General features: G+C 47.0%; 1 protein-coding gene across 1 annotated transcript; it reads right to left on the bottom strand.

Moving 5' to 3' along the window:
• Window positions 1-5094: 5094 nt before the first annotated feature.
• Window positions 5095-9325, bottom strand: LOC120665596 (putative leucine-rich repeat receptor-like serine/threonine-protein kinase At2g14440). The gene is made up of 8 exons (XM_039945191.1): window positions 8523-9325; window positions 7224-7675; window positions 6659-6794; window positions 6505-6576; window positions 6360-6428; window positions 6201-6272; window positions 5597-5668; window positions 5095-5515 (listed from the first exon to the last, which is right to left on the bottom strand). Exons 1-8 carry the CDS (start codon window positions 9209-9211, stop codon window positions 5473-5475), a joined length of 1605 nt encoding a protein of 534 aa, XP_039801125.1. The 5' UTR covers window positions 9212-9325; the 3' UTR covers window positions 5095-5472.
• Between the last annotated feature and the right edge of the window lie 4102 nt (window positions 9326-13427).

The raw sequence follows: 13427 nt of genomic DNA on the forward strand, positions 1-13427 counted from the left end.
AACAAACTTGAATCTGCGGGCTTGACCAAAACCAAGTGCTCAAGAGGTGGGAATGAGGCTTCACTAGCATGAATCCTTGCTCTTGCTTGCTTCTCACTCAAATTCCTCAAAGGAATCACTCAAGAATGAAGAGAGGGGAGTGAGAGAGCTCTCTTTTGGCTTTAGGAGGAGTTCAGCTCGAAGGAATGGCAAGAGAGAGAGAACTGAAGGAGGGGAGGGAATATTTATACCCCTTGACCCAAAAATAGCCATTGGGCGAATAGTTACCCGGAGACTCCGGGTATATGCCTGGAGACTCCGGGCAACCCTAATTTTTCAGCCCGAGAACAGCACCCGGACACTCCGGGCAACGGGGTCCGGAGTATCCGGCCCTATACCCGGAGTATCCGGGTTAGGCAGGATGAAAGCTCATGTTTTACTCTTTTGAGTGTATTTTGTGGCTCACAGGTGTTTGTCTAGGTTCTCTTGAGCACAAGATTTAAATAGAAACTCTTGAATCAAGTCCCTCTTGATAGTACGGACGTCCCTATACTCAAAATTCAAATATAAAATCTAATATCATGAGTACACTTAAACACCGACTTTTCATTTCCTTTTTGGGGGCCATACGTCATCATTTGATTCACCTATACATATTCATCACCTGCACACATGCTCAATTACACAATTAAATATACATGTATTTTGTCATTATTCACCAAAACCCACTTAGGGGCCTAGATCAATTTCACCCATGGCCTGTGACTTCAATGACCAGCGTGCACCAGAGACAGGTTAGTTCAGATTTAGTTGTCAGTCTATGATTTTTAGGCAACTTTGCTTCGCATTGTAACATGGAGGTTAAAATCTTGTATGCCGAGATGGAGGCTAAGTTTGAGGAAGAGAGGAGGTGCCGAATGGAGATCGAGGCCAAGCTGGAGTAGGAGCGGAAGCTGAGGGAGGATCAGTCTGCTATGTTGCAGAGCATGGTCACCTGGATGCAAGGACTTGGCACGTCGATAAACTATGGACTGCCGCCTCCGGTGCCACCCTTCACCTTACCTCAGGCTTACTTTCCTCCAGGACCTGGAGGCACTCCTGTGAGTATACTTTGTTACTAGCTACTATTATATCTTTGTTATGCTTCTCTAATTTATTTGTTTATATTTGCAGAATCAATCGTGGGGAGCATCGAATGAGCCTCCTCCGCATCAGAACTCGCCAGCGGTGCAGTGACCAACTTGGCCCTCCGGATCTGACCAGTGAGTGTCTCAGTTGACTTGTAATATTCGTGGACTCTTGGTACTTGTAGTAGTGGACTTGTGATATTTGTGGACTTATGTTATTTGTATCGGACTTATGTTATTTGTATTGGACTTGTGTTATATGTATCGGACTTGTGTTATTTGTATCAGTGTTCTGGGTCATTGTGGTATTTGTGAATTATATATTTCTTATAATAACTGCATGTAATGTGCCTGTAATAACTGCCTGTAATGTGATATATATTCATTATATTTGTAATAAAAAACAGAGAAAACAAGAAAAAAATGGTCACTTTGCAGAGTGCAAAAGCGAAAGCACTCGACAAAGTGACCATAGAGGGCCTCCAGGAAACTCTCTTTGCCGAGTGCTAAAGCCTAAGCACTCGGCAAAGATTTGAAGTTTGCCGAGTGCCAGAAACTGGGCACTCGGCAAACATTCAAACTTTGCCGGGTGCCAGAAGCCCAGCACTCGTCAAAGTTTCGAATCTTTGCCGAGTCCCGTACCGTTAGGCACTCGACAAAGTCGCCGTCACCATAGCGCCCACGTGGAGGCTTTGCCGAGTGCGGTTTGGCTCTCGGCAAAATCTTTGCCGAGTGCTCGAAAAAAGACACTCGGCAAAGCCCGCTTCGCCATCACAGGGTGTGCCGAGTGTAATAGGGCCTTTGCCGAGTGTTTCTGACACTCGGCAAAGTACCCCTGTAGTGGTAGCTACACTACTCGTTTGTGGTCTATCTGCTCGACTGGCTATTACTTTATTTTTTTATATCTTCATTTTATTTTCTATTTCTTCCTTCTATTTTATTTTCTATTCCGTTCCTAGTTCGTGTTCTTCCTTGTTTTCTATGCGCTCAAGTGTAAACATTTTATTTATGTTGCTTGGCAACAAAGTTGATTTGTTTGTATTACACATTTTTTGTTTGGCCATGTACTCTACAAATAGGTTCCAAAATTATAGCTACATTTTTTGTTGCAAACAAATTTTATTCGAGCCAACAAACAATTCTTGTTCCATCGCAACAAAGATTTCTTTTGAATAAACTTACTTTTGTTAGGTTCCTCACTATTTCTTAATTTGTTCCACGTCAACATTACTTTTTTTGTTCATCATAAACTAACTTTTTTGTTGTTCTTGATGCCATGGAATTTTGTTTTTGTTTCAACTAGTTTTAAAATTTTATTAAGGAAAAAACTTATTTTGTTCCAAGAAAACTAAGTTTATGTTCCTCAGCTACAAAGTTCATTTGTTTGTATTAACAACTTTTTTGTTAATATTATCTTCAAACTATGTTCCAAGATTACAAACAACATGTTTTGAAGCAATCAAATTTTATTCCTTTGTTCCTTAAAGCTTGATTGCCAACAACTTCTTTTGCTCCTTGTTAACTAATTTTTGTTCCACTTCAACAAAGTTCATTTATTTGCAATAACAACATTACTTCTTTATGTACTTCTTAGTGAATCTATCAAGTATAATCTAATATTAAGATTCTTCTTAGACCCTGTTTGGCATGGCTTCGGTTTCTCCTAAACGACTTTGGTTGCGGCCTCTTTAAAAAGCTAAGCTGTTTTGAAAAATATTTGGCGAATAACCTATTCTTGCTCTTCATGAGTGGATACAAGAGGTAAAACTAGTATTTTTAGCTCCTGCTATGGAGTGTAAGCCGTTTTCGGCTTTTGGCTTCACGAGATGCTTCATGCATGAAGACATTTGCAAAATGCTTATTTGGTACAACTTTAGGTGAAGCTGTTCAAAAAGCTATAACAACGGAGATCTTATTTTACCCCCTAAATCAACGAGGTATTGTTATTTCATTTTGGAACCATTTCTTCTATTCATACTTGAAAATTTGAATCAATCGCGAAATACGTTCGTGCAACAAAAAATATACGCGTGCGGAACACAAGTCATACGTTCGCTGCTAGAGAAACAAATTGGGCTTCTGCGAATTGACAACCCAAACAAGAACCGCCGCTTGCGCACCATCTTCTGCTATGAATTAAATTGCAGCCACGCGGGTTACCTCCAACAATCCAAGCGGAAGCGCCGCCTTCCTCTATTCGTAGCGCAGGTAGAGGAGCTCCTCTATCACCGACGTGGCGTCTGCTGCGGGCCCCGCACCCCACCCCGCCCTCGCGGCCGTGCTCGGAAGGGGATGCCGGAGAAGACGCGCCGGGGGGCAGCAGCTCGTCGTCGCCGCCCGTTCGGGCTCGAGCGCCGACGAGGGAGGCCGCGGAGCTCGAGCCCCGAGGGAGGCGCGACAGAGCTCGAGCTCCCGCTCCGGCCGGAGAAGGAACCGCGGCCGCCCGTCGTCATCTCCGCGGCGGAGCACGAGGAGGCGAGCCATGGCGGCGGCCGAGCACATGCGGCGGAACTCGAGGAGGGAGGAGAGAGGCCGGCGCAGGGAGAGAGTGGGAGGGGGCGGAGGGCTCGGCCATGGCGAGCGAGCATGCCGTCCCGTTCGAGCAGACGGAGCTCGGCCGCGGCGCCGCGCCCGCCGTCCAGCACGCGCGCCATGGCCGCCGCGCCGCCGTCCCGCACGCGCGCCATGGCCGTCCCGCGAGGAGGAGGGGCGGCCGCGAGAAGGAGGCGCCGGTCTGGGCTCCCGCCGCCGCCGGATAGGAGGGGACGCCATGGCCGCCGACCGCCGCGCTCCACCGCCGTCCCGCGCTCCGGGCGCCCCGCCGCAGCCAATCCGCTCTACCGCGCCGCCCACGAGCCGCCCCGCCGCGGCCGCTCGCTCGTGCCACGCGCGCTCGCCCGCGCCATAGCCGTAGCGCTCGGCCGCGCCGCGCACCGGCCGCCCGCTCGCGCCGGAGCCGCTCTGCTCGGCCGCGCCGCGCGCGGGCCGCTCCGCCGCGGCGAGCTCCGCCCCGCGCCGTCGCGGTCCGATGTCCATCACGCGCATCGCAGCGCTCGCGCCCGCACTCGGCAAGGACCCGGAGGGCGGCGGCAAGCACACCGCAGCTGTGCACCGGGTCACCGGCGTGCTCCACCGGGCCATGGCGTTCCTCGAGGCTGAGTTCCACGCATTGCTCGGCGGCGACCCGTGCGCGGGGAACGAGCAGGGCGCGCACGAGTCCGACTGGGTGCGGGACGGGGTCGCTGTCCATGGCGGCGGAGGGCGCGGACGTGCTGGCCTCCGACATCTCTGCGCCCATGGTGTCGGAGGCGCAGCGGCAGGCGCAGGCGGCGCAGCCGGCGGGGTCCCAGTTCCGGATGCCAGCGGCGGCGAGCTCGGCCGCCGGGAAGGTCGGGCGCGGGGAGGGCCGCCGGTCCAGGGAGGTCGGGCGGAGGAGAAACAGGGGAGGAGAGAGACGTGGGGGATGGAGTGGATGGGGTGGGTCCCACTAGGCAGTGACTATAGAGGATAGATTTGAGTAAAAAAATATTGATGATCAGGATATAGAGGAGAGATACAGAATATAAACGAATGCAGGAGAAATAATGATAGAGAAGAGAATTTTGAAGAAAAAAAATATTGTATTAAGAGGATGAATATAGCCGTCGATGGGGAGGTCCTTCCAGAGATCGAGCGTCGCTGCCACGGAATGATGGAAGCCAGTTGGGGGAGGGGCTTGGTGGCGGGCTGGCGGCGGTGGATATGACCGTTGCTGTGGGATTCCTTCTGGCTTCTCGAAGGAGCTGCCGAGCTGGTCGAGCCTCGGCCTCCTTCCAACGATGTTGGAGCAGGCCTTTGGGCCTAAATCAGGGATGTTGGGCGTTGCGGCCCATCGGCATAGCAAATGTTTAGGATTCGTGACCTTTTGCATACGTTTCAGGAACAGGAAAATTCTTTCCTTTGCTGAAGAAGCTATGGAGCATTTGTATGCGTTCTTTCTGTTCCAATATGCAGTGTACAACATCCACCATTGCAAACGCAAAGCTGCTGTAAGCACCATTCCAAGTTTGTAACGTACAGAATCTCAAGTTGACCAACCAATGTAAACACTGTTCCACTATCCTACTCTATCCCAACCTTTTGTAATGCATACATTCAGTATAAACTACATGATCGAAACCAGTATATGTATCTTGACCAGCTGTGGCCAACATCTTTGCATTGGTTGGTCTTGGTCCAGATCACATGAATGCTAACTTGCTTTATGTACAGAAGAATGGTTACAAAATCTTGCTATAGCCACCCTTAAAGAATCAACAATTGTCCTGCTAGCTCTGAATCATGTTGTGTACATATATAGTGGTTGTTTGCACAAAATTTTCTGCTGTCAGTGCGGTGGTTTTGGGGCGAAGAGATTACCAGGGAGAAATCTATCAAATTAATGAAACATGATCAATAAAACTCACATGCAACAAACCAAACTGTGGAGTTTTCGGTGAAATGGAACTTACCTGTAAGTCAGTCCTTGCTTGTTCAGTAAGTTATCTGGAACTGGTCCAGATAAAGAATTGTTGTACAAAAATCTGAGTAATGAAGAAAAACATCAGCTGAAAAGTGGGGCATTGCTATAAATCTATGCAAAAGCATGTTTAGATAGAGTATGGACATCCAGATACAAGGTGCATCTGCACATGAAGAGATAACATCAATCTAGGTCGTTCTTTACCTAACTGACAATGCCTATGTTGCACAATCAAGATATATTGGACAGAAATTGTGAAATAGAGGGAGCATGTAAGATCAATCCAAAATATTGTAGGCCTTGGAGGGATATCCCTTGTCATTCCACTATATGTATAATAGGTATCCTACATTCTCGTGTTCTTCAAGCATGCTTACACATATTTACTTGTCAGAATATATTAGTGTTGCAATTCAAAGCACAAACTACCACTGAATCAAAAGATTAAATATTCATTATTTGATGCCATTCATAAACAGTTAAACACACTATGCAAGTGCTGAGTGTTTGTTCAACACGGAATATATGCATACTGGATTATTGTAATGACAATAACAAACTTATATAAGCACAGAGTGATGAAATCAACTCACAGTTCACGCAATGTCTTGATTGTCCCCAGATTTCCTGGTACTAATCCAAATAGCTTGTTTTCTTGCAGGTGCCTACAGGATACATCCTTCTTTTAAGTAATGTATAGATGCGCATAACTTTAACCATGAGCTCGAGAATTACATAGCAAAGGATCTTACAGTCGTTCAAGCTTGCTTAGGTTGCTAAGATCTGGAATAAGTCCAAGTAGGCTGTTGTTTGCAAAAGATCTGTTCATCGTAACAGTGTTACATTTTTGCTATTTTATTCAATAATTCAATTACTTAATATCTGAAGACAACGTACATATCAGTCAATGCAGTCAGGTTTGCAATTTCAGGTGGAAGAGACCCAGAGAGGCCCATACCGGAGAAGTTCCTGTTGTAAATTAATATGATGACGTCACTGCAAAGGGGTGAAGAACCATTATACAGATGGAAGCAGAATGAGTTCAACTCACAAAGAGATCACACGTATTCTTGATCCTTCGTCGCATGTAACTCCAGTCCAAGAATATCCCGAAGGCATACATGGATCTCCATTCCAATCTTCAGGTATATTTTGAAGGTGTTTCTTTATACTCTCCAGGGCAAGTACTGCAGAAACATTCTATAAGTAATTAATAGGTGCATGGCGACATATGAAGAATATATAGCACAGGTTTGTTTGCCTGCGATGATATTTTGGATCCCTTTTACTTCCTAAAAGTGATGTGTGTGCTGACACAGTGATACATAGCAGAAACTATTTGAGAATTGTGTGGTGCTGATGACAAATAATGCATTACACCTCAAATAATCACACCAACGGTAATATCTCATGGCTACTTCCTGTCCCAACACATTACTGAGAAATACACTTTCATAATATGGTGCTTGGTATTGTAATAATGTGACAACCACATAAGAGCTTTCCGAGCCATAACAAATAACATGGTAGAGAATTTTGTACTTAATCCGCACATATTGGCCAGGAAACTTTAAAAGAAAATAATAATAAGGAAATAAATGTAGCAACTGCCATACCATCCCGTGGATGTGTCAATCTTCCTATGGGAAAAAGCCCAAAGACCTCGCCAGCATTGATAAGTGGGGGAAGGGCAGGAGAAGCAGGTTTCAATATAACTCTGGTCAAGCCTGAGAGAATCCATTGTGTTGCAAAGACAGAGAGACCAGCTGATGTGACATTTAGACCTTTGAGAAACAGGTAATCATTTATATATACATCAAAGGTCCTTGAACTCTCAGAAAATGTATCGGCAAAGTAGAGGGCAACATAATAGCTAGCATTCTGGAGAGGCATTGGAGGCCATTGTAACACAAGGGGTGCATCTTGTTCCGCTACGAAAGCTGTGTTAAACACATTGGGAGGGGGAAGGTTCCAGAAATCAGCTGATGTAACATTTTGGGTGCTACTAATTGCATGCTTGCTGTCTGGGAATGGCAGCCAATAGCGATCAAAACTGTCGCTGGGGTACCTAACATTAAATACAGAAAAGGAATCGAGACATCAATACTTCATGGTTCGTACATAGTCAAGAAATAAATAAATGAATGTAGTAGTCTTGCACTCTTAATCAGTCCTATGGGGCACCTTCCATCTGTTTGATATGGGTGGACCATACTAAGTCCCCATATGCTCTAGTGCTCTACAAGATAGCAGTGTCAGTATACACAGTGATCATTGCTCTTCAAGGATAAAACAGAAAGCTACCATGCTAAGAAAATAAATAAGTGAAACAAAATAGATCTCCAAGTGGCACCCAGTGTTCTTAAGGCGTCGCCTAGGCGACAAGGCGTACCCAAGACGCCACAAGGGCCTAGTTACGCCTAGGTGTCTCCTAGGCAATAAGGTGTACCCAAGGCGCCACAGGATGCCTTAAGAAGCATGGTGACCTCTGTCAACTACTGCAGGAAAGATCCTAATAGTACAATCCCCAGAGCATGCATCAGTAAACCCAGAGTGCAAAATATCTCATGAGGAACTGGGTTGTATCATTTTATGGAGAGCACATCAAGTGCAAGGTCTAAAAGAATAAAATCAGTCGATCTATGGCTATCTGATAAATGTTTCGACGGATGCTGTACATTAAACTGTAATCAGAAAGGCTAAAACCAGGAATCGCTATCTGTTAGAAACTTAACCTAGTCCTGTTGACTACAGATCCACATAGTACAGTACTCTACGTGGTCAGATTCAATTAGCATAGCAATCACTAAACCTACTGAATTCTAGCAAATTACTGAATCCACATCGGTCTATCCAACATTTCATCACTAAGCCAAAAAAAATGGGTACTTGAATAAGGCATGATGGCCATTCACCTCTCGATATCGCCGGTGGAGCCAAATTTGGTGCGAGCTATGAGGCCCAAGGCGCTGGTCCTGAAATCCGTGGCGTTGTACACGGAGTCGTCGAGCTGGATCACCTGCAGCGCGGAGATGAACGGACCAGCGTCGGTGTAGTCCGGGTTCACCCCGAGGCAGAAGCTCATGTTCCTGCCGCTCGCGGGGAAGACGCCCTCGTAGGACGACGCGGCGCCGGCCAGCGCGTCGTCGGTGGTGTTGACGGCTGTCCAGAGTGTGCCGTCCACGATCAGATCGAAGACTGGCGGCGAAGGCGCCGCGGAGGAGGAGGTGGCGGCGGAGAGCGCGCCGTAGAAGAAGGTGGGGCGGAGCAGGTAGCGGCGGTTTCTGTCGACGGGGAGCTCGTAGCAGAACTTGGCCCCGCGGCGGTGCGGGAAGGTGCGGAGCGTGGCGAGCGTGGGGTCGAGGAGGCCGCCCGGGCCCGGGAGCGCGAGCGCCCCGGGAGTGCCAGCGGAGACGTAGGGCCCGTCGGGCTCCCAGCGGAGGCCGCGGCCGTCGGTGGTGGAGGACGCGGCGCCGCAGTTGAGGAGGTAGGAGAAGCCGCGGAACTCCTGCGCGGCGGCGAGGGCGAGGTGGACGGGGAGTAGGACCAGGAAGAGGAGGGCGGCGGCGGCGGCGACGAGGTGGGGGCGCTTGGGAGGCGGCATTTTGGTCGGGCTGTTTCGCTGGATACGGGGTGGGAATGGAGGGGGAGTTCGGGGTGTTTTCCCGTCGCCAAGGTTGGGGGCGACAGCCGGCAGCAGAGTGGTTGACTCGGCCGGCGGGGAAGGTGGGCGCGGTCGTAGTAGACTCGTAGGAGCTGTGTGATGCGCGTCTCGGCGGCCGGCTCGGCGCCGGATGACGTGTGGGGTTACTTGGGTGGGCGATCGGGCCACGCGGGGGCGCGCTGGCGTCTGCGTTTTTTTATTTTTATATTTTTTTAAAAAAAATTACAGAAATATATTTTTAGTTTTAGATTTTACAGTTCTATACCTCTCCCGCCCAGCAGGGGGCGGCAGGGTGGCTACCGCCCGGCAGAGGGCGGCAGGGACATATATGTAAATAAAATAAATTTTGTTTGCGCAAAGGTCCTTGACGGGGGCTTGCCGCCCCCCTGCCGCCAAGTGGTGGGGCGGCAGGGGGCCTGCCGCCCGGCAGGGGGCGGCAGGGGGCCTGCCGCCCGGCAGGGGGCGGCAGGCTCCCGCCCCAAATATAAAACTCCACCCCTTCTCTCTGCGCCCTCATTTTCTTCCCACGAGATCCAGAGAGGAGAGAGGGAGAGAGGAGGGGTGAGGGAGGTAATTCCAACGGCGAAGCCCTGCCGGATTTTGGATCCGAACCGCAGGTAACCAATATTTCTCAACTATTATAGACTTGTTTCTAAAATAATTATGAATTAGAATAGATTTAGTTTTTGGATAGTGAAATATAGAATAGTAAACTTAGAATGATAGTACCTTATTGTTATTGCAGCATAAGGCAATGGCTGCCTCCAATTCTGTTGGATTTTCATGGACCGAAGAAAAATCTAGTATATTTCTTGAGATCATGACACATCTTGTAATCAGTAAGAAGTTGGATCCATTAGCGGATGGTACGATAGAGATGGTGTTGTCCAAATTAGTTGGGTTTAAAGATTTGACATTGTTTCGAGGTATTACAATGCAAGATTTAAAGGAACACCTGCTAGAACGTCGGAAGATATACATGAGGGTATGTGAACTAGCGAATCATCCTTATGTTATTGGATTCTTACAAACTACTTGTAAGATATTGATGCGGTCAGAGGTGTATCAGATGCACATTAAAGTAACTCTTATTCAGTTCTAATCCCGTTCATCATTTGTAATTCATATTTACGAAATAATAAAATTATTGTGTAATTATATACTAGGATTACCCCGAGGACACGGAGTTGATTAACAAATCGATACCAAATTTCTATAAATTGGTATGTATCTTCGGTGGAGTTATGCCGCAAACTAGACGAAGGAGGTGGAAAAGATCTTCGGGTGATAGTTCTTGGCCTCCGCAAGAACAGATGACCGGAGGTTCGTCAAGTCATGCTGCACCACCTCGAGCACCTAGTTGTGTTAACTGGGATGACGATATGGATGACTTCATGCCCCCAAATCATGGCCTCGAACACCTGATGTTCCTCCCCCTTACATGAACCTAGAACCAGAAAAGAGAGAAAAGGAAAGTCGAGAGGTTCATCAAGTAATGGTGCACCACCTATAGCACCACCATCTGTCAACTGGGATGACGACTTAGATGATTTCATAACATGATCTGTAACATATGACGGACATCGGTTTTAGATTGTGATGTAAATTGTGACGGGACATCTGTACCTTTAATTGCAATACTTATATGTTTGCTATGTTTGATTGTAATGATTATATTTATGATACAATACCACATAAGATATAATGAATGAAATATAAATAGAACGTTAAACAAAATACCACATAACATATTACATTGAAGGTTTCATTCGTTACAACCAAATCTGAGACAAATACATAATATACTTAGTTTCGTACACACAAATACATTTCAAGCTGTTACGTGCACAACTAGATGCGGCGAATTCTCGTAGGTGGAGCCGATCCATCCGTCGGATTCCCGGAAGGTCCAGCCTCGGCAGCAGCAGTGGGTACTGAAAGATGTGGGCACTTCTTGTATGTGTGACCGTCCGCTCCACACAAGTTGCAACGTTTTTTCTTCCTTCCCGCCTTGGACTCGTCCATTCCGTTCCGGATACGACGTGTCTGTCGTCGGCCTATGCCCCGCTTCGTAGCTACATCAGGGATGAGCATTGGATGGGGATTTTTTTTAGTGAATGGGCCTAGAATACCGATGCCGTATATCTCATGACACCAAGTCTGTGCTGCGGCTTCTTTTGTAAAATATTGAGAAACATATGACGCAACATCTAACCCAGATACAGAACAAGCCGCGATGACATGGGAGCATGGTAAGTGATGCACCTTTGGCTTCTGACATCGGCCGAACACCCTTCCGTCAATGGTGATCAAAACTTATTGAATTACCCTTTGTCTGCGGACACCCTGTCCGGTCCTGTCCCTGCATGATACCTCAAATCTTTGCTCCTTTGTGCCCATCGATATGACTGAGTGAAATCGAGCCTTTTCAATTTTTTTCTCCATGTACTCATTGACCCTTCTGCAAAAATGCATTCCTGGATCATTAAGTAAGAAAGTGGCTGATGCGTATCGCTCCCTAAAATACCTTATACATCCATACATGATGAACTCAACAATGCCAATAAGAGGAAATCCACGAACACGACGCATTACCATATTGTAACATTCAGCATGGTTAGTCTCGATCCCATAACGTCTCCCATCTGTGTCATACAGAAGTGACCGCTTCTCTTTAGGCGCACCATCAATCCACTATGAAAATGGCTTAGCATGTCCAACTAATGAATCTGTAGAACGTCTCCTGTTGGATGATAAGGCCTGGCTCTTAAGCAATTCAGCGCTCATGTCATCAATTATACCCCACAAAGCATCGAACTTTCTCTGCTGATTCTGAGTGCACAATCGCTTGAACAAATTCATCAGATCCTTATTCTTGAACCGCTCATAAAAGTTAGCAGCCATATGCCTCACACACCACCTATTGACAACATCTAGCCATATAGGAGGTGAAAATTGACTACCTTCTTGGAGCTGTCTTATAGCTGCAAGTAGACCTGCATGCCTATCACTGATAAGGCAAACATTAGGCCTTCCAGCAACAACGTGAATCTTCAGACGTTCAAGAAACCAGTACCAACTTTCTGTGTTCTCATTCTCAACAAAGGCAAAGACGATGGGAACTATCTGCTTGTTGCAATCAATTCCGATTGCCGTCAATATTGTTCCCTTGTATTTCCCTGTCAGGAAAGTGCCGTCAATACACAGAACAGGAAGGCAGCAAATGAATGCCCTCACACATGCTCCAATGCAGAAGAAAACTCGCAGCAGAATGCTTGGCCCCCCTGACAAGCTCGGTACACTGTATGTATCAAAAGCACTTCCAGGATTTCTGTGCACAATTGCTTCAAGCATATGAGGTAGGTTGTCATATGATGCTTCATAAGTGCCAAACCTCATCTCAAATACTTTTTGTTTAGCCCGCCAAGCCTTTGCATAGCTAATCACATACTGGAAATTCTGTTCAATGTCCCTAATTATCAATGCAGGCTCGTAATCCATTTTGTCAAGAATCACCCCATACATCTTCTTAGCCACGAAAGTTGATGTGATATTACGATGATGTCCCACAACATCTGTCAATCTACAAGTATGTGGTGTAACAATTGAACATTCCCAGTATGTCTTGAACTTTCCCTTGTATGCATGCACTCGCCATGTACAGACTCTATCTGCACACCTCACCTCGTATTCTTTGCTGCTAGACTTCAGTACTCTGAATTCCTTCCTCAGAGATACAGTCCAGAGCTTCACAGCATCCTTCACATCCTCAATGGTATGATACTTTGCCCCTTGTACAACCTCATTCACTCTGTATTCAAACTTTGAACTCTTAATATCTTGTACCACTGGATTCCCAAAACCCTCTTCACGCCATTCACCTAGCACTGGGAAGCGCTCATCGTCCTCATCGTCCGATGAGTCCCCACATTGCTTCATTATTCGCGCATCCTGGTCTTCTTTCTCCATTTCCTCCACAATTCCAGGTATCCGCTTGCCTTCATCTGCCAAACCTTGTGGTTCTGGTTCTGGTTCTGGAGCTTGCATATTCTCTTCTTCTTATCCTCTTCCATCTCTTCATTACAGTCAGATGTTGTGTGTGTTGACCCTTCACCTAAATCACCGGTCTTCTGGTGAATCTGAATTACCATTGTGA

Source organism: Panicum virgatum, chromosome 3N (assembly GCF_016808335.1).
Source record: "Panicum virgatum strain AP13 chromosome 3N, P.virgatum_v5, whole genome shotgun sequence".
NCBI classification, from domain to species: domain Eukaryota; kingdom Viridiplantae; phylum Streptophyta; class Magnoliopsida; order Poales; family Poaceae; genus Panicum; species Panicum virgatum.

Bases quoted from the DNA above. Each gene is read 5' to 3' on its own strand.
- LOC120665596 (XM_039945191.1), bottom strand. From the start codon at position 9,211: ATGCCGCCTCCCAAGCGCCCCCACCTCGTCGCCGCCGCCGCCGCCCTC. The intron at 6,429-6,504 runs GTACGTTGTCTT...TACGATGAACAG, and splicing joins CTGACTGCATTGACTGATAT to ATCTTTTGCAAACAACAGCC. The intron at 5,669-6,200 runs GTGAGTTGATTT...TTCATTACTCAG, and splicing joins ATCAAGACATTGCGTGAACT to ATTTTTGTACAACAATTCTT.